The sequence below is a fragment of the Canis lupus genome, chromosome 14, assembly GCF_011100685.1.
Source record: "Canis lupus familiaris isolate Mischka breed German Shepherd chromosome 14, alternate assembly UU_Cfam_GSD_1.0, whole genome shotgun sequence".
Lineage (NCBI taxonomy): Eukaryota > Metazoa > Chordata > Mammalia > Carnivora > Canidae > Canis > Canis lupus.
The window spans coordinates 15,200,106-15,221,894 of record NC_049235.1 but is presented as its reverse complement, the minus strand read 5'-3'; the positions used below and the strand labels follow the sequence as shown (position 1 = coordinate 15,221,894).

Sequence of the window (21,789 nt, the reverse complement as noted above, 5' to 3'; positions counted from 1 at the left end):
AGGTTCTCTGGTCTAACCTTCAGAGATTAAATTATCACAAAGATGATTATAAAAATTACTCAGATACTGTCTTTTTCATAATAGGTCTTTTAGTGTGTTCCCCTAATTACTCTGTCTTGGCTCTATGTCAATTTTTAATCCGTTTTAGGAAACACTCATTCACATTATTTTTTTTAAATCTGCTGGGCCATTTGTCATTTATTTTTTATAGTAAATATTCTATTATTTCACTTTTATTGGATTCACTCAATTTTTATTAATGTTCTTTTATAGTTATTTTTATGAAGTTCTATGCAAGTATTGAGGTTTCTTTTTTCTTTTTTTCTATTTGATGACTTTCCTCCATTTTCTATTCTTTCCAGATAAATCAGACATTTGCTGCCATATCTCAGTCAAAACCCCCATCCTGCAAGTTTCTGGTGATATTTAGGAAACTACATATTTTCTTTATGTTACAATTTCAAAATCATATCATCCCCTTTCTCTCTCTCTCTCTCTCTCTCTCACCAGGATCAATGATATCCTTTCCTACTATTTAAGTATTAAGTATTTACCCTTTCAACCTCATTTTCCTCATTTGTACAGAGGAATGATAACATTGACCTCAAAATACATTTGTGAAAATTGAATGAAATAACAGAGCAAGTGCCTAGCCTGATTCTGTCTGATGCATGATGGGCCCTCAGTGAGCATAGCTCTCTTCCCTGTGAAGCTGAGGCTGAGTAAGACCCCATCTCATGTAACAGAAGCGGTAGCATCATCATACATGCAGTAGAAGGCTGATCACTCCATTTCTGTTCAGTTGATTTTCTCTGAAATTCTTGTTTATAGGAAATGTGCAGTCATATGAATTTTTCTTTCATTTTCAGAATATAAATAATAAGTCTAACTGGAGAGCCATCCAGAATACTGATGTAAGACATGCAGATTCTGTGGGCCAGGAAACATTTTGAATAAATATTTAAGATCATTTGCAAAATTACACGAATGGTGATTTTATTCTCACCATTCACTGTGTCTTACTGAAATCTACTACATTTGAGTAAAATACACAAAATAATTTATATGATTTTTCTGCATAAATATCATGTAAAAATTCTGACATTTCCAAACCTTCACCCCTCAACATATACATAATATTGGCGGAACATGGTAAGATTTCTTGAGTAGAAGAATAAAGAAAACTTATTATTTCAGTCCCTGTAATATTTGAAAGATTAACCAATATATTCAAAATGTTGTTGAATATATTTTATTTTTTATTTTGCATTATCAAATACTAATGATAGCTTATATATGTTTTCTTATACAAAAATTAAACATTCTTAATTTTAGATATTGGTTATTCTTACAGTTACAAAATTCCCTTAACATAGATGTGTGTGAAATGAAGATGACCCAATTTTTCACGGAAACTCAATACAATCTGTGTAAAGATTGGTTTTCACTGAAGAGTAGTTTTTAACTTGAATTAATCAGAAAATTGCTTGCCATCTTTTATTTCCTATGAAAATATAAATTATTTTGATTGAAACAGAGTATATTGATCGAAAGCTCAGTCAGTAGTTAACCATAGGAGTTAGTTTTAATAAGCAGTTTATTTCACTGGCCTTTCATTACTATCTGATGCATAAAACCGAATGTGCGATTCATTCATTCACTCACTCAACAAACACCTAGAACATACAATATTATGTTCCATTTGATTTTCTTTGTAATATCAATGATCTGCCTGAATTTTTTCTGTTATCAGTTTGTAACATTATGTGAGAACTCATCCAAACAGATCTTTAACAGGTTTCCCCCTACCCTTCCACAAAATTATTTTCAATTTGTTCTGTTATTTATGCGAGTTAAAAGAAATCCTTAAAATGCTCCTATTTTGATATTGGCAATTCAGTTTCTATTTATATACTGGTCACATTTTGAATTGGCACCAATATTTCAAATCTTAATAATAATCAGACCACTTTAAATAGATCATTTTGTAGGTAGTGACAATTTGTTTTATTTATCCACAAGAGGGGCTTTGACACCTATTAGTTCAAGTGTGCTGATATATTTAAGGCCTCTTTCACTCCATTTAACTGCTGCATCTGACTGGAGCAAGAATGATGGCAAAGATCTTGACCTTGAAACACTGGTTGGATTAAAGGATTCAAGTGGATGATAGAAGCCGTGGCTGGGTTTAAGTGAGGGCCAAACAATGCCGGGATCAATGCCGCCGAGGGCAGGGGCTGAAGTGTGATGTGAGGTGGGTGAAAGGGAGCAGCAGTGACCAGATGCAGGGGGTGGCCCGCTAAGAAAGTAGGGTGGGCCGGGATGATGGCTGGAGTCAGAGGTGAAAATGCAAATGGGGTGAAGTGTGGCTGGGAGAGGGGATGCAGATGAGCTATGGGGATGGGACTGCCATGGGAATTTAAGGAAGCAGAAACAGCGAAATGCTGCAGGAAGGTGTGGTGGATGGTGGTGATAGAAGTGTGCTGGTGGACTGGGACCGTCTGGATGGCCGAGGCCGGGGCGAAGGCGGTGGGCCCGGAAGCAGGCAACACTCGAAGATGCTTCGATAGGAGCTGTTTCTGCACGTGCTGCTGGGCTTGCAGCTGTAGGAGCTTGTATTTATCTATTTCTTCAGGAGAAAAAGTGATTGGCTGTTGAATTAAAGGGGGCGAGCTAGATTTATGACACGCTTCTGATTCATCTTCCACTTTGTCACGCTTCTGCATAGTTCTGTCAGAGTAAGAGTTTACAGTCCCCTCTACGTGATTCATATGCAGGCTTACATCCTGCAAGTCGAGATTTATTCGGTCCTCTTTGGTCTCTGTTGAATCGGTAACACCAGTATATCTATTAGACGGAAAAGCACCAGGGAAATCATTCGGTACCGGGTCACGGCTCTGAATGGTATGTTGGACTTGGCCAATTAAAGGTTTTGCTTGTTCTCTTGTCACTGGGTTCTTTCTCGTGTTTGGTGGCTGAGAATCTGCTACTACATGAATCTTGCCTTTAGAAAGGTGGTCACCACAATCAGGATCTACTGAAAGGGCGAAAGTATTTGTCTGTGAACTTTGGACTTTGCCATGCTCTGCAGTCCACGGCATCGCACCGCCTGTATCCTTTCCTCTTGCGCTTGCGCTCTGTGTTTTGTCAGACAAAGGCAATGCTGGTCGGTTACAGCCCAGTGGTGTGAATTCACACTGAACTGTGCGCTGAATTTGTGAATGAGCCTCGGATTCGTTTTTATGATTCTTTGAAGAGACCTCAAAATTAGTTGATTGTTCCTGACACCTCTTGGCTTGGACTCTTTCTAAAAGGCTTTTGGCTGTCAGGGGGGCCCTCTCTCCTTCTGTCAACTCCGCGGCTTCTGCAGGGCCGCTGGAACAGCTCCTTAGACGGCAGCTGATACTCCCCGAGCTATACTGCATGGATTTTACTTTTCCCAGGTCACAGATATGAGGGCTGTCCAAAGACTCCGGATTTCTCTCACTTTTATTTAAGCAATACATACTCTCTCTGGAGCAAGAGCCCAATCTGCCGAGCTGAGGTCCCTGGCAATTTGGTGGTTCTTCACTGTTCCCAGAACAGGACATCTGTGAGCCGGAGTCACAATGGGTGAGTCTCCTGGATTTGGGCCCTGAAAACTGCTGCTGATTTTTGCCCAGTTTAGATCTTTCTCTGCAGCGACCGTATCTGTGTTTTGAGTATTTTTCCTTCTTAAGGGATTCCCACAATCTGAAGTTCCTATCTCTCTGTATTTCAGATGGCAGGCAGGTGCTCCTTGCCATCTCCTCAGACAGGCAGAGGCAGCTGTGCTTTTGGTGTCTCCCATCGTGCCTTTCAACGGAGTTGTGTTCCCTTTTACAAAAGTAGAGCAAATTACCTCTGCCATTACCCCTGGACTTATGACCTGAACAAGTACTTCTCAAGCTGGATGTGCTGCCAGGGCATGTGTCTGAGGGGCTAGAAAGTCTATTCAGAGTCAATTTTGGAGAATTTCTCTTGTAAGTTTGGTTTCTACATCCAGAAGCCCTGCTGGTCATGCTGATGTGGTTACTGTTCAGAATTACTCTAAAGTCCTTCCCAGGATCACTGTGACCCCTTACTGGGTAAGGACTAGAATTCCAAGTGAATTGGTTTGCATCTTCAAAATCTGAATGAGGATCGCAAGGAATCAGTTTTGGTTTTTTAGTCCTAGAGATGTAGGGAGAAAAAGCAAGGCCCTCGTTTGCATCATTTAGAACCACCCTCTGGCAGCTTTGCCAATGGGTCCTTGAGGACGCCTTGAGTTCATTATCACTATTATTACTGTTTCCTACACAATTCCTTAGAGACATATCAAGGTAAGCAGGCACTTCAGGATTTTTCATTTCCAAATCGCTTGTATTACAATTATGTTGACTCATGTTTGGCTCAGAATCATTGTAGCCCAAATTATATTTTCTCTCGAAATTTTCCCAATCTGGATTAGCTATCATCATCTTTGGTTTCAGAGATTGATCATTTTCTTGGATCAATTCTTGTTGGTCTTTGATTAAACCTGAGACTTGGCTGTCTATTGTTGTCTTCATTTCCGAGGGCTCCTTAATCAGTTCTTTTTTTAGGTCTTCTGAACCGTGGTCACTCTTTGTGTTCCGAGAAAGCTTAAAATCAAAATACAATGGGTTGCATCCATAAGAGATGCAGGGCTCTGTTTTTGTAAAGAGCAAAAGTTCTGTAGGCCACTGGAGAGTGGTGTGGCCATCCTTACTTTGTACATGGAGAAAAGGCAATGGTTTAGACTTCACTTCATGGGGACATGCTTCTCTTACAAGCCTCTGTACATTTTTCCTAACTCTTTCTGTTTCCTCTAAAGATTCTTCTCTCTTCTCCATTCTAGAGCTGGGATCCAGATGAACTGTACTGTTTTGCTCACTTGGCTCCAGTGATGGAAACTCATCCAGATACTCAAATACCCTGGCATTGCTGTGCTTGTAAATGTTTGGTGGGCTGGAGGAAGCATTTGCTTGGCACGAGTGATTTATGCAGTTTTCTGAAGTGTTCTTCAATGTACTTCTAGTTTCTTTTTCTCTGCTGCAAGGAGGAAAATCCACATCTGAAAGATGAATATCAGATTTAGAGAATGAAGCATGAATGCCAATCGAATCTTCTAGTGTTTCATCAATAGAGTCATTTTTGTCTTGCAAGATTTGAGAGCTTATGGAGAAGGTATTGTGTAAGACGCTTTCCAGATGGCTTGGTGTGATGTTTATATTTTTTTCCTTAGTGGGATATGTATCCTCGTTTGCAAACCTGCGGCACTTGCATTTCTCTGCAGTTTGTTTTGCTTTATAGACGGGTGACTTGTTACACTCATGGGTTTCTTCGGTGTTCTCACTGAAAACTGACGCTGATGATTCTAATTTTAGATGCACTTTTTTGGAAAAAGAAAATGATACTCCTGTCCTGTGATTCGCATTGCTGAGATCCGAAGAGGTCTGTGGTACCCGATTTCTGAATAAATAATGTCGGTCCATTTGTAACTGGTGTCGATTTTGCATGGGGGACCGCTGTTTATCGGAAATGCTTCTGGGCAGATTCTTTCCTTTAAGGAGAAGAGCACTCTTCATGCACGATACCTTTCTGCCATTCTTAACTGGAAAGACTCCTTGCTGAAGTTGCTTTTCTATGGCTACCCTGGGAGCTTTGTATGCTGGTCCATTTCCAGAAACACTGTAAATACAATAAATATTTAAGTGATTAAGATGTTAGATTTGAAATCTTATCTATATGTGAACAATTCTTAGTGTGTATGATGAGTTATGCTATTTATGAACCAGGTCTATTGTAATATAACCATTTCGCTGTGTTTGTACAACTCAGTACATCTATGTTTCATAGTGGCTATTTCTAAAATGCATCACTTAAATATGTTCTTTTGAAATCAGCAAGAAGCAATAGCAGGTGAGTATCTTATGCAAGTGCTGCAAAAGAAAACAAAGTGTTGCATTTATAGCCCAATATATGTCCTGCAGAACCTATCCATAACATTCTTTAACAAAGAGTTTTTCAATCGGTGACTCCACGTTAAAGAAGAAATTAAATGAAATTAAAAGTCATTTCCAAAGTATAAAAATATATGCTTATTTGCTTTTTTATATAAGCGCTACCCATTTATAATTTTTGTTGCCTCAGTTTTAAAATTCCTTCAAGTTTCCTTCCCTTCCCAACAATGTGGCAAGTTCTCTCTTCATGACTTGTCACTATTTTGACCAATTATAACAAATGCATAATAAAATAACACACATCTGCAAGCCATCTCCATATCTTCAATTATTTTGAAATTTTTCTTTTGCATCTTCCTCACAAAAATACTTTCTACCTTTTTTGCATATATATGTTTGATCTTTTAACAGCTTTGTAAAGCTTATTCATTCTGCTGAGCTTAAATTAGTAATTCAATCAGAAAATTGGAAACAGCAGTACACATAGGAGATGAAACTCTTTAGATTAAAATGGTCTCTGTAATGTTCTACCTTAAAACCTCTACTACAAAACAAGGTCTTCCGGGAGGGTGAGCAACACAAATCACATCCTTTATCTGATCTTTTGCTTTGATTTGGCTTTCTTTTCATTTTCCTTTTCTTTTCCCACATGTTTGGATATGTGTATTTGCTTTTTTCTAGTTTAGATTTTTATTTGATTTTGATTCAGCTATTTATTATCTGAGTATACAATACTGAAATAAATGATATCTTTTCCATATGTGGCTTCAATTCCAATGGAGATGTGTGTCTTCTGAGCATTTCTCTGAGACATTCTTTCTTGCTGCCTTCACATGACTATTTGGCCAATCAGCGTACAATTCTAGAATATATTCCGTTTGTCCACCAAATTGCAAATACTTTGCTTCATCCTGTTTATGTGTTTAATATTGTAGAAAGATACTTAATTCACATCCTTTTACTTATTTTTGAAATGAATTCACTGGTGCACTTGTATGATTTTGCAATTTTTCTTTTCACATATATATTTATTATATTTCTAATCTATAATGTATTTATATTATATTTACTATCTAGGATATATTTTTGTTACATTTATATTTTATATAAAATGTGATATATACTTATATATGTATGATATATAAGTATTTTCCCAAGACCATAGTTACAGATAGATTTATTTGGGTCAATTTTTGCTGGTACTCCTGGGCACTTTCAATTCAACTTCTTCAGTTCAGTTATATTTTCTTCTCTGATTTCTCTGATTATTTTTTTCCCTGTCTTAGCTTTTCATCCTGGAATTTATATGTTAAGTGTATTGGCTCTCCTGAATATAGTTTTTAGATCTTATTATTTATCTCAGCACTTCAAGTATCTTTAGTCTATTTCTCTCATTCAGAAAGAAGTCCTTGTTTTTAATTTCTATTTTATTGATTTAACTTTTTTTTTTTTTTACAATATCCAGTCTGTCATTTACTATGCCCAAATGGATTTTAATTTACAATAGCTTTAGTCACCATTCACTCTTTAATAATTTCAGATTGTTCCTTCTTCATAAACTAATAGCTGTAGCTTTAGAATTATAGCCTTTCTTTGAATCTCATGGAGAATAAATTTTGAAAATTTCCAGTAACTGTTTCATAATGAAAATTTTCTTTTTCCTCATCACATTAATCTTCTTTTTTAAAAAATCATTTAAAAAATTCTCTTTATAGAAGGTGTTTAGGCATATTTAATATGAAGAATGGTAAGGAACACTCTAAGATAGGGCACTTGTTATGATGAGTACTGGGTGTTACATGTAAGTGGTGAATCACTAAATTCTTTTCCTGAAACCAATACTACACTATATGTTAACTAACTAGAATTTATTTTTTTATTATTATTTTTTTAAGATTTATTTATTTATTCATGAGAGACACAGAGAGAAAGAGACACAGCAACACAGGCAGAGGGGGAAACAGGCTCCATGCAGGGAGCCAGATGTGGGACTCTATCCCGGGTCTCCAGGATCATGCCCTGGGCTGAAGGTGGCGCTAAACCGCTGAGCCACCCGGGCTGCCCCCAACTAACTAGAATTTAAATAAAAACTTTAAAAAAGAAAGAAAGGGAACAGCCTAAGATGGAGTATGGCTTACTGAATATTTCTTTCAAACATAAAGGAAAATAGAAAGCACAGAGATTAACTATAGTTATTGGTCTTTTAGAGTGCCTACAGTCTGGGCATAGAAGGATGAAGACCAGAGACATCTGCAGCTCTGGATTTTGCCTCAGTGCCAGAGAGACACTTCAGATTAAATAGGAGCTATATTTCTGTTAAGTTACCTTTTCTAGGAACATCAATTAATCTGATATAATTTGCATTTAGTAGAAATTATTTCAAAAGCCTGGTATATGGATATTATCATTCTGCTTCTCATGATTCCATTATGAATCAGATATTTTACTATTTTATATTATCGCTCACTATTTTTCCCTTAATAATATTTTTGCTTATTATCCTGGTGCTGTTTTGCATGTTTTCTTGCTTTGATTTATGTTAGTCTAAACATTATTTTCTGTATTGCTGTTTTATTTTACCATTTATCTCTCTAATGTGTAAGGTTCTTTCTTTTATATTCTTTCAGATATTTGTAATCCTCTTTACTCTTATGGTTTCTGTATGTTTGGCTCTTCTTGTCCTCAATTCTTGTTCTCACTCTATAATCCAATCTACATTTATGATTATATTTTTCACAAGTTTTAGCATTTTACCCTCATTATTAATCTTTTCTACCTCTAATGTTTATGCTTTAGACTCTTTATCTCATTGCTTTCTAAACTTTAAATACCCTTATCTTAAATCTAGTTTATTTTTTCTCTTTGGAAAATCCTACTTTTCTATCTCTGTGGTTTTTCAATTCTATTATCTTAATACAAGTTTATGCCTTTTAGCATAATTAAAAGTTTAACTTTTATGGTTATATCCTTATTTATGATTTTACTCCTTTCTCTAGAACTTTCTTCAGTTTCTTTTTGTGTTTTTTACCTAAGTGTTTATTTATGATTTTTAAAAGTGATATACAGGTAACCCCTCACCCTTATTAATAGATTGTCCATTCTAATAGCTCTCCCAAAATTCTAATTCTTGGTGACTAAACATATGCACAATTTAATTATCTTCTGGGCAAAATATACTTTCTAAACAGGAAACAAGACATTTATTTATTTTTTTTAACAAGACATTTAAAACAACATAATTTCTTTAAATGATGCAATATGCTAATGTCCCACATTATCCAGCTCATATATAAGGAATTCCATATTTTTCAGAGTCAATGATCCTATGATTTTTGAAATTTGGAAAAATGTTCATATACTTTAATTTACACATAGTAAAGCTTACAAACAGAATGACTCTCAATCTCCAACCTGAGGAACCAGGCTGGGTTGAATTACCCAAGAGATGGCCAAAGTTGAGTGCCCTTTATAAGATTTATTACCAGTTTTCTGCTATTATTTTTTTCAGCAGTTCAATTTGAATATTCGTACAACTAGGAAATTCTCTTCTCTTCTCCATAGGGTCATAGAAGAATTTTCTTGTTATCTTCATCATCCTACGTAGAAGCCTTTGTTGTGAGAATAATGGACGGAGAAAGGTGGTTCAGGAAAGGGGTAGTAATACAGATGATTTTTTTCTTTTTAATTTTATTCCTTACTTTCATTTTTCAATTCAGCTGCCAACATGAAAATATTAAATAATTCTATTAAGTGACTTCCCTAGGCCATGAGGCTGCTTAAGCAAAGAGAATAATTGGCTGGAGGGCAGATGGCAGGTAGGAGAAAAGAGTGCAGTAATTTTCCTAATTCCAACTACTGTGTGTGGAAAGCTAGACACCTATCGTTTCCCTAGCAATACAAAAAATAAAAAATAAAAAAATGGAACCTAAAGAGCCTGTCTATTCTATAAAGGTATGTGCTTTAGTATGTGGTTTTTTTTTTTTTTTTTTACTTAATATGATTTTCAGCTCAACCCCAATCTAATCAATTTTAATATGTTTTTAATTTGAAAGACACATCATGGGTAGCTTTACAAACTCAGAACTTTTAAACAAAAGCATCATAACCATCACCACCATTATTTCTCCCAAAGGAAAATATGGAAAATGCAGAAGTGTGACAACTTTCTACTAATAAAATAACCAAAGTTATGTTTATTAAGGCTACTCAGATTTTTTGTTGTTTGGCCTTAAAGGACCTACCTAAAGATTGTCTCTCTACAATAAGGTTTGCCCTTTTTTGCAGTCTTACAATAATACCGTAAGTCACCCAATAATTAACATATTCCTCAGATTTTTTTCCTTCATGCTACCATAATTTTCATTAGATTTTCCTTCTGAGTTCTGTTTTACAAGGACTATCTGAGATCTTATTGACAGTGTGTTTGAATAACATAAGATCCTCATTGTGTTGGCAGGTAGAAAGTTCAGTACCAGTTTCATGTCCTGATTCTTTGATCGCAGAGGACCTCAGAGCATGCCTTTTTATGTTAACCTCGCTTCTGGACAGATATTTTTTCAACTTTATTTTTCTTTTATATTACATTTCTCTCTTATTTTTAATATGATTATCTTTTATGTATTTTGATAAATTAATTAAATTGTTCTAAGAGAGTGGCACAAATACATGAATATAATTTAACTCATCAGTTGATCCTTAAAATAAATATTTTCTTAGAATCAAATCTGAGGTCTAATATTTTATGATGCTCAATAATTCAAGTCATTCATTCCCAAACTTATGCATATTGTTTCTCATTTCAACAACAGGGGTTTAAATTGTGGCACAGAGCTATAAATTTCACAATTGGCCAGGTTCCTGTCAACTGCATTAATTAGCTACATTAGATGTTCTACATTATGATTCATATGAACACAAGTCACAACCTGAAAATTTAATTGAGTTCCAGGTAACAATCTCCTCACTTTGAAACATTCAGCAGTTCCAAGCTTACGTAAAACAGTTATTTTTCAGCTACAAGAATATATTAGTATAACATGTGTTTTAATTATCAATTTAAATGACACGCTGTGGTAAATTTAACTGCATTAATTACATCTTTTGTCATCCGGACAATGGTAGTGCTATTTATTTGAGATTCAGGTGTGTACAGGGAAATGTAGATTTATTTCCTCCCCCAAAAGATGCACACTTACATATGGTTTTTAAAATTATTATTATAAAACTTAAAATTATTACTGAAGAACTATATGGTACCATTTAAATCAACTGGATAGAGTAAGTGCTAGCTTATTAGAATCTTTATTTAATTAAAGAGCACATAAAATTAACAATATTGGGAAACAAAAAATTTAGGTACCAAAGTAGCTAATTTATGAGCTTTTAACTACTAAAACATTTCCCCTTAAACATATCTTTTGATAAATCATAATTTGTTTACATTGTAACAGTGAATCAAGTAAATTCATCTTAGACATTTCCCCAATGATTGAAAACAGTTTTGAATGATCCAAGAAACCTCTCATTCTTACCATTCAGATTGTTGTCTTAATTCAGCCAGCTGGTGAAGCCGTTTAAGAGCTTTTTCTTGTTTCTTCTCATCTTTCCATGACTTTGAAGCTACGTTTCGAGCAAATTCTCGTTGCTTTAATTCCTTCAGCCTCTATGGACAGAGAAGAAAAACAGAAAGGGTATATAAATAAGCAATAATTTTTCCATCCATGAGGCTCTTTATTAAACTTTGTCCTGGGTACAGAGGTGATTTTCTGGATAGAGTAAAAAGTGCCTTTTCCATCAATGTTATTCTCCTCTTTAAGATACATTTAGTTGGCAAATGGCTTATTTATCAAAGCTTGTCACAATCACCATAGAAATGTGTGGCCAAGTTGGACCCCAGTTCTTGTTGGAACCACCCTAGCTACATATCTGCAATCATTTAGGTGCCTGTGAAATATAAGTGGAAAAATATGAAGGGGTATGAAGGGAGAGGAGGTTATAGGGTGAACTTTCCTCTCACCACTGCCCCTGGTCCTCTCATTTGTAAAATACACTTTCTCTTATTCATGAAAATTGATGCTATTAAATACACTTGATGAAATGAGCTTGTTTCATTTAAGAGCATCTGTTAATGTGAAAGATTTAGTTCAAAGCTCTAAATGTGATCCTTAACTAATTTTTTCCTGGTGGAGTTATTTATCCAATGCAGATTTCTAAATTGTATCCAGAAGATAAAAATGGGTCAGGGACATAAGCTCAAGATAGATGCTTGGCCTTGCTTGATTTAAATTAACCTACCACTTCTTTTAATTAATTCTTTTCTCTAAAACAATTGGCTTACATGGAAATTGGATGTTACTCATTACCTGTTTGGATTTCCACCTCAGAACTGTCCACTAAGCACACCTAATGACATTGAACAAATTGAGAAACAACTACAATCAAATGAGCATCTTGAAGTTTGGTGCTTAATCCTGAATTGAGAAGATATTTGAACATTAGCCTCTCTTAACCAATACAAAATGATTTTAAACTGTCTGAAATCTATACTCATTTAATTTACTTTAATTTTCCAAATCAGGTATAGGCGATATTTCCCAGGAATGGCAAAAACCACATAGCTCTCAAGTGAGGTAATAATGCTGTACTGGACTGTGGCCCACCATAAAGCAAGAACCCCAATTTTAATGATCGTTAGCTTTTTCCTGAAAGAGGACATGCTTATGGGAAATGGTGGCCAGATAACCACATCTTGGCTAAGTATCTAAAGAAGGAGGCAAGACGAACTTTTCAAAGAGAGAATATTCTAAGCACAAAGAACAAAGGGTGCCTGGGTGGCTTAGTCAGTTAAGTGTCCAACTCTTGGTTTCAGCTCAGGTCAGGAAATCAAGGTAATGAGATGGAGCCCTGCATTGCACTCTGCTTGAGTCTGCTCTTTGTCCCTCTCCCTCTGCCCCTCCCTCCAGCTCTCAATAAATAAATTTTAAAAAGAGAGAGAGAGATTCATAGAACCATAAATAGCTACAAGGGGAATAGTGGAGTCAATCCGAATTCAATTTTTGACAAGTGCTTCAGAAGTTTTTAAATAACAGAAAATTTCAAGAAATAAAATGATGGCCCATGTGTTAAAAAAAAAAAAAAAAAAAAAAAAAAAAAGATCAACAGTTCTCTAGAGCTGATAAATGCAGAATGTCTAAGTGTTAAGAGAGCCTTGGCCAGGAGGGAGAAAGGCTTTTTAAATTTCCATTCTTACTTATCCTCCTACTCACACTTCCTCAGACTCCATATAATAATAATCTAGTTTTTGAAGTGAAAGCTTGCCTTGTCAGCAAAGACCTTTTAGAAATTGTTCTACACAATTTAAGAGCCCACATAAATACTCTATATTTATTTAATGTTTGATATTACTTGTATGTAAAACCTAAATAGCCTAGGAGATGAAATTTATTCATTTACTCATAACTGACTTGACTGGAAACTTCTTTGAAACTTGCAGGTACACCTCTTATTTCTTCCATTAGTGTCCCAGATTCTAAGACTGTACTTCTATCTCTGAGTTATAGAAATGATTGAGAATTCTGTCTTATTCATCCAACAACAGATACTGTCAACTACTACCATATAATAGGGACATAAAATTGTCAAATCAATAATTTTCCCTTCAAGGGAGACAGATGTGTGAATAGATATTTTTATAAGCTAGTGTTTAGTTTCTTAATAGGGGTAGACACAAGATGCTTTTGAAGCATACAGGAAAAGTTAAGACAGACTGGGGAGGTTGAGATTTGTTGTGTTAAGGAAGTCAGTAAAGTTAAAATGCATTTAAGGAACACAGAAAACTGGAAGATATTTTGTTTAAAGACATCTAGCCACAGATTTGGCTTAATAAATGCTTAATGCTGAAGGCTGCACAGCAACAAACTCCACAGATCTACAGAGGGATCCCCTCAAATTTTCAGTGTACTGAATTGCAGTGAGAAAATTACTCAAATCCAAGAAAAGGGCCACCTGAAAGAATTAATGGCAGCAATATCGAGCATTCATATAGGTTTAGGAATAGTGCCTGTTCTAACCAACAAATTCGAAAAACTCATGCGACATTGAGTTTAGAATTCAAGGAAATCTATGTTCTCATTCATTTGGGGAATATAAATAATAGTGAAAGGGAATATAAGGGAAGGGAGAAGAAATGTGTGGGAAATATCAGAAAGGGAGACAGAACGTAAAGACTGCTAACTCTGGGAAACGAACTAGGGGTGGTAGAAGGGGAGGAGGGCGGGGGGTGGGAGTGAATGGGTAATGAGCACTGGGGGTTATACTGTATGTTGGTAAGTTGAACACCAATAAAAAATTAAAAAAAAAAGAATTCAAGGAAATCTTGGGGCATCTGAGTGACTCAGTCAAGTGTCCGACTCTTGATCTCAGATCAGGTCTTGATCTCAGGGTCATGAGCACAAGGCCTACATTGCACTCCACACCAGTCATGAAGCCTACTTTAAAAAAAAAATCAGGGAAATCTTGCTTCAGTAGAGAATAATTTTCTGTGGATTGAGCACTAATTTAGATTTGCCTAGCAAATTATAAAAGCAAGAAATACAAGTATGCACCTGACTGCAATAACTTAACCACATTTCAGAATCAAATTTAAACAAACTTATAAGAATACAAAAATATTCATCAAAAACAAAGAAAATTAATAACATAAACATCCAAAGATTACTAAGCATGCAATGATTATCAAGAAAGTACAGCCTAAAATGAAGAAAATAATAAAGACCAATACAGAACTGAACAGATGCTAGAATTGGCAGAAGAGTGCACTAGGACAGTTTTAACTTTATCCTATGTGTTCAAAAAGTAGATAAAAGATGGTGATCAACTGAACCATTGTGTAATTGGAGTCTCTGAAGAAGGGAGAGGGAATATTTGCAAATGTAATGGTGAAAATTTTCCAAATTTCCTGAAGACTAAAAACCCACAAATCTCCCCCAAATCTCAAGTGCAAGAAACTATACCAACACTTGTTGTTATCAAATTTTTTAAAACCAAATAAATAAAAAGGTGTAATTTTTGAAAACATCTAAAGAGAAGTGACATATTCCTATACAGAACAAAGAGGGGAGGATGGAAAAGAATTCTTACTGGAAACAATATAAATGAGAAACAATACAATGGAGCAACATATTTAAATTGCTTGAAGAAAATTAAAAACTTCTCAAAATAAAATTTTATGTTTAGTGAAAATATCTCTTTAAAAAAGTTTTCTAAAAAAAAGTTTTCTTTATTTTCCTTTAGAGAGAGAGAAAGAGAGAACACATAAGCAGGGGGAGGGGCAGAGAGAGAGGGACAGAGCCTCAAGCAGACTCTGTGCTGAGCAGGGATCCCAACATGGGACTCAGTCTCATGACCCTGAGATCATAACCTGAGATGAAACTAAGAGTCTGACACTTAACCAACTGAGTCATCCAGGTGCCCCACAAATATTTTTTTTAAAGAAGATGAAATAAAGATATTTTAAGACAAGAAAAACTAGAAGAATTTAGGAGCACACAAAAAGAATATGTTAAAGAATATCAATGGGCAAAAGGAAAATAATATCGCATAGAAATGCATGTCTACACAAAAGAATAAACACTAGAAATAGTGACTACAGGATAAATAAGACATATTTCTTAATATTTGAATGTATTTAGATAATTTAAGCAAAAATAATAACTATGTTTCCGAGAATTTCTAACAAATTTATAGTTAAGATGTTTGACAACAACAGCATAAAACCTGAGAAGGCAGAAATAACAAATATGTTGAAAGGTCTTATTCAGTACATGAAATGGTAGAGTAACAAGTGAAGGCAGACTGTGATAAGTAAAGAAGTGCACAATATGTTCTATCGCAACCATTAGTATAATAAAACAAAGAGTTTTAGCCAATAGGATAACAAAGAAGATAAAAGGAAATCATTATGTTTACTTGATCCAAAAGAAGGCAGAAAAAAGGTATCAAGAAAGGCAAAATAGAAGGGACAGTTACAAAACAAATAGCAAATGTAATAATGGTTTAGCAAATAACTAAGATCTAAATATATCACTAATCAAATTAAATGTAAATGGTTAAACACTGAAATGAAAAGTTAGTATCAGTTTGGATTAAAAAGTAAGCCCCAACTATACGTTGACCACAAAAACAAATTTTAAAATACAGATACAACAGGTTAAAAGAATATTAAAAGATACACTATGTCAACACTAGTGCAAAAAAATGCTGAAGACACTCAATCACTATCAAGCAGAGTATATTTTGGAGCAGATATATTACTAGGAATAAAAGGGTTATTTCATAATGATATGGAGTAAATAAATCACAATGACAAAATAAACTTAAATGTTTCTATGCCTAATAACAAAGCTTCAAAATACACAAAGCAAAAATGGATAAAACTGCAAGGAGAAAAAGTTAAATCCACAATTATATTAGGAGTTTTCAATGACCTTCTACAATTCAACAGGATGCTAATCGCAAATACCATATATCTGGAATAGGTTACACTAAGGGGATCATGCCTATTATAAGAGACTCTTCCAACAGTTGATTTGTCTAATGAAAAGAGAACTGGACAGATAAGGAAAACTTCCAAGAATCTAGGGAGCATATTTTGTCAACCTCATATTTTAGCTTGAGTTTTCCCAAGTTTCTACTTTTCTCCTCCTGTTCTGATAAAAATCCAATTATTTAAACAACGGCATGGATTATAATTGCCCGCAATCTACCTCTGTTTAAACAGAAAACAAACCAATTGGAAAAAAAAAAGTTCTTTGAGGGTATAGAGTAGATCTGTTCTTATTGAGAACAGCACAAGACAAACACATTTCAGAAAAAAAATAAAAATGCTACCTCACATGTCATTTACAAAGAACTGTAGAAAGCCCAGTAATCATTGCTTATCAGCAGGGACTCAGGGTGAATAGGTTAGAGCAGGTGAAGTTGAGCCTCACTGGGATGGGGAGTAAGGAAGACAGAGAATAGCACCTAAAATCCCTATCATTAGGCAATAAAACAGTGTCTGTCTGATGTCCAGAGGTGTTGGATAGTAGACAACACAGTGTAGGAGTTAAGAGAAGGATTGTGAAATCAGTCAGACCTGAATTTGTATATTGTCTCTGTCATTCACTAGCTTTGGGTATCTAAGGTTACTTATTCCCAAACTTCAGTTTACATATTTGTAAGTTGGCAAACTATCACTATTTACCATGTAGAGTTCTTGGAATTATTATTTGAATTGATAAAGGTAAAACACTGAGCACAGCACCTGATATATAGCAAATGCTCAATGAGTATGAACTATTATTACTTTTAGAGGTAAGCAATGGTCAGATTTTATGGATCTTGGGACACCTGGGTGTCTCAGCAGTTGAGTGTCTGCCTTAGGCTCAGGGTGTGGTCCTGGAGTCCCAGAATCAAGTCCCACATCAGGCTCCCTGCATGGAGCCTTCTTCTCCCTCTGCCTATGTCTCTGCCTCTCTTTCTCTATGTCTCTCATGAATAAATAAATACAATGTTTAAAAAAAAAAGATTTTATGGATCTTTGGGAAGCAGCAAAAATAGAAGTCCTTGATTTACCTGGCAATGGGGGAACCATTAAAAACACTTGGTTGATTTTCTTACTGAAAACAGAGTATTTGAGTTGTTTTCATTTGGGTTTTACAAAACTGGTAGGTGTTATCTTTTCTAAAAGGGATCTTTGGGAAGCAGCATAAATGAAGAGCCCTTGACTTACTTGGCAATGGAGAGCCATTAAAAACACTCGATATTCTTACTGAAAGCAGAGTGTTTGAGTGGTTTGCATCGGGACTTCACAGAAGTGGTAGGTGTAGTCTTTTCTAAAGGAGAAGATAGGAGAAGGAAGCATACTGCGTATGTTCCTCACCCTTGTCTTGACCAATTTGTAATATTTAATTGAAACATGTAATTTCTGTAATTCCATCATTTTCACTACTGAAGAAAATTATAAATTTTAGATTCAATTATGATTTTTTGGCAGACTCTTTTTTGATGAATCTTATTTGCTCTTGGGTATTATTACTATCTAAAATGGATCTCGATCAGGAAAGAGGGTAAAAGTGTTTCCTAGAAAGAAATGGAGACATCTAGTTCACATCCTTGTATTTTGTAAAGGAATTTAAAAGAGAAATTGCAGAACAGATGGTCTTCCTGGTCCTGAAGAGAGGCTACCTGCCATCGTCCTTGCCCAGATCAAAAGCAATTTAATAAAGGGCAGATGCAGGGGTCAAGTTAAAGGAAGTAAAGCAGTCCTCACATACCTTCTCTAGTTTCACAAGGCATTTCATTTGCTCTCAACAAAAAGTAACATAAGGCTTTGGAGATTTATTTGCTAAAACACAATTATGAAATATTTGGAATTTAATTTTTTTCTCAGCTTCATTTTAAGAGCACAAACTAAGCAATCTTTATCTCCCTACCTGCCAACATGAATGCTTGGCACACACATTGCAAGTGGAATTCAGCCGTGAATAAATAAATGAAGAGGCAAATTGATCAGGTCAGTGAGTCTCTATGTGCTTTGAATGGTAATATCCCCAATATTATTGTCTACCAGTCAGACCATGCATGTGAGCATCTGCCCACTCTGGAAACCACGCCCCATTCACCTTTGCTGGAGCAGAACAGCACGTGTGAAACAGATTTACTCAAGTGTATCCACTTTTTTCCTCCCTTAAACAGAATAATTCCTTCCATTCCTGCACTTTCATCCACAGATCCCAGAGGACTTTGCTGGCATTAATGTTTTTCTTCACAGAGGAGCAAAGCCCCAGTGCAAAAGGTCAAAATTATTAACCTCAGTTTAGAGACGAAGAAACAAAGATAGAAGGTTAAATGGCATGATCCACACCAAAGCAGACACCAAGAAAAGAACTGTGACTGGAAAACAGGATGTCTGACCTTCATAAAAAGCAAGGGGAAGTCAGAAGAATTTATGTAAAATTTTAGACATTTATAATAGTTTCATTTTATGAAATGAAAAGTCTATCCAGTTCTGAGATATTGTTCGTTGTTTGGAAATGTTTTTATCAAAATGATCTGGGAGACACTTATAGATAATTAACAATAATCTAGGAGAGGACAAAAAATTAAAATAAAATAGAAGAGGGCATAATTTGAACAAAAATATGATCAAGATGCAAGAATTAAATTATATAAAAAGTCCTTATTATTTCTCAGAAGACTTCTACATGTTGAAATGGAACTTTTTTGCATGTCATTTTTTATGTGATCTGGTAGCCATATAAACACAGGGAGGTGAACTAAAATATCCTAAGGTCTCCCATCTTCTCAGAAGATACGGTTTGGGCTACTCACCAGGAAGAGTTCCCTGCTGTGTTCTGGAATGAATGCACCTGAGCATATTCCCTCTGGTAGAATTTACTCCTCCAAGAGCCACAAGTGAGCAAATAATAGGTGAGAAGAAATGAACTTGGGGCAGATACTCAGCCTCCATCCATTTCTTCATAAATGTTAAGTTAAATACTTTATAACTGCTTCTGGAGGATTCTTCATATTCTTGCTGTAATAGGAATTGCCAGACTCTAAACCTAATTGCTGATGGCCAGCCCACTGTGTTTTGACAATTAGGATCTAGAGACTCCTTGTTGGAGTCATTTCTGGACTCTGACACTGGATAAGTGTAATATTCAGGAGAGATATGGCTAGGTCTGAAGACATCATTTTCCAAATGTAAGTTTGGGGATGTCTGTAGATACTAAAATAACCTGAAAATGTTGGTTCATATAAAAGACAATATTTAATAATCCAAAATAACCTGAGATAACCTCCGTGGCTTAAGGAGAGAATATACTAAGATGTGCAAGGTGTATGCCCTTGACAAGTCACCATGCCATCCCCCTCCAATGCCCAGGATCCCCTGAGAAGTCTTCAAACAGCAAATAGATAGCTCTTGTGTTTCCATTCCTTCCGGGAAGTTCCTTCCATCCTCTAGCTATTATAGTCAAGATCCAAGTCAGTTGTGATACAAGGCATGCACATTTATTGGATTTTTAATGGTAGGTTTATTTATTTTCCATACCATGGCATAAAGTTTTTAGTACTTTTGCGAGTCATGTTATATCAGGCAAGAATATAGCCAATAAGACAGCAACATCAATATCTCTGGTGATTGTTGTGAAATGATTAGCAGCATTATAAAGAAAGTACTTTGGTTATGAGTGAATGGAAATTGCTTTTAAGACTGGCTTAGTAGTAAAATTCAAAGAGCTTTTAATCCCACCCTTCACCATGTTCACAGCATGATAAGAAAACATCCACCATATTAAAATACTATTAACTCCCATTAAGTGTCTGCAGAACGTATGTCTAGGTTTTGAGAAATCCAGCATTTCTGAAATGAACAAATAGAAATTCATTAATTAGAGGTAATGACTTGTGTAAACATCTGATTAGATTCATATTTAGTTAATAAAACCTCAAGAAATAATTCTGCATTCCATCACTGTCTAAACCATGGTGAATAAATACAAGAATGTAGATCAAGAAAATACACACTTCTCCTCATCTAACAGGGTCTTAAAACTTCAACTATATCCTTAGAGAAAAAGTAGAGTGGGTCAGATGTTTCAAACATTTTTTATAGTCTAGTATGTAAATTATTTATAATTTATCTTTAAAATGTGTTGTTCATGCTAAAAAAAAATGTTCAAGTCAAGTTTACAAATCCTTGTCTTTTAGAAACACTTCCAAGGGTCAAAATGTAGAGTTAGAAAGGGTCTCAAAGGGTTAATGTGATAAGGTATCAGATGGGTTAAGAATGTTTTTGGTAGGTTCATTTCTATCTCTGGCATTCCTAGTCCCATATCAAGGCCTTAAGGGACTATTTTATCTGTTAAAGTGATCTAAAGGATTAATTAATTAATTAATTAATTCAAGAGAATTAATCACACCCTTTATGGAAAAGTGTTAGGAAATAAATGATTTGCACTGAAGCCCTAAGAGTCTAAAAAGGAAATCTTACAAGAATCCCACGGCAAACCTCTGCCCTCCTGCAGATTGTGCAGTTGCTGTCGTGATATCATCTTTATTAGCAAGTTGTTATCTACTCTGTAACATTATTTCCCGATTATATGCCTCCTTCATGGTCACCTGCTCCCTGTTCGGTTCCTAAAGAAAACGTGACCTGGTGCACTCTGATCCAGCTATCCCACTGCTTCCTCAAGGGCAACTCTTCATATTGTGGCATCTTGTACCACCTCACATTATATTGATTTTTAAGAGCTCTTTCAATTTCTACTTCATCCTCACTCTTTCATACCTGAGTTTAGGGTCAGTGACACCTGCTGAGAATATTGCAGGCAGAATTATTTAATCTGAACATACAGCAAATGGAGACTGTCTTAGTACAGGGAAAGTGTTTTTGAGGTTTCTTCAATTTCCTAACCAAATGCCATTTTGAAATTGAACTGTCTTTGAGAAGAAACTATGAAAATAGAGACAGAAAGAAATGAGACATTAATGAAATTAGAATCTGGTGTAAAATTGAATTTTGGATCGGGTTACTCTTACACAGTAAATAGAGATGATATTTTAAAGCTAAAGATATCAGTGTTCAGTTGGGCTGTGTGTATCAGGCACTTAGCTGCAGTGGCCTAATGCAATGAGGTTAATTTTATTCTAATCCAAGAATCTAAGCTTAAGCATATAGCACAGTCCTTACATCTTCTCTAGAAAGGCCCCAGCGCAATTCCCTTTCAGTTTTGAGTTTCTTCCAACTTAGACACGTGGCTTT

The 21,789-nt window shown here is 35.4% G+C and overlaps 1 protein-coding gene across 1 annotated transcript in view; it reads right to left on the bottom strand.

Moving 5' to 3' along the window:
• Window positions 1-1,236: 1,236 nt before the first annotated feature.
• Window positions 1,237-21,789, bottom strand: part of ZNF804B (zinc finger protein 804B) — a 494,306-nt gene continuing 473,753 nt past the window's right edge. Inside the window, exons 3-4 of the mRNA XM_038556731.1 lie at window positions 11,513-11,643; window positions 1,237-5,709 (exon numbers count right to left, since the gene is read on the bottom strand). Coding sequence (XP_038412659.1) covers window positions 2,040-5,709; window positions 11,513-11,643 — 3,801 coding nt within the window. The 3' untranslated portion in view covers window positions 1,237-2,039. The remainder of the gene's footprint in view (window positions 5,710-11,512; window positions 11,644-21,789) is intronic.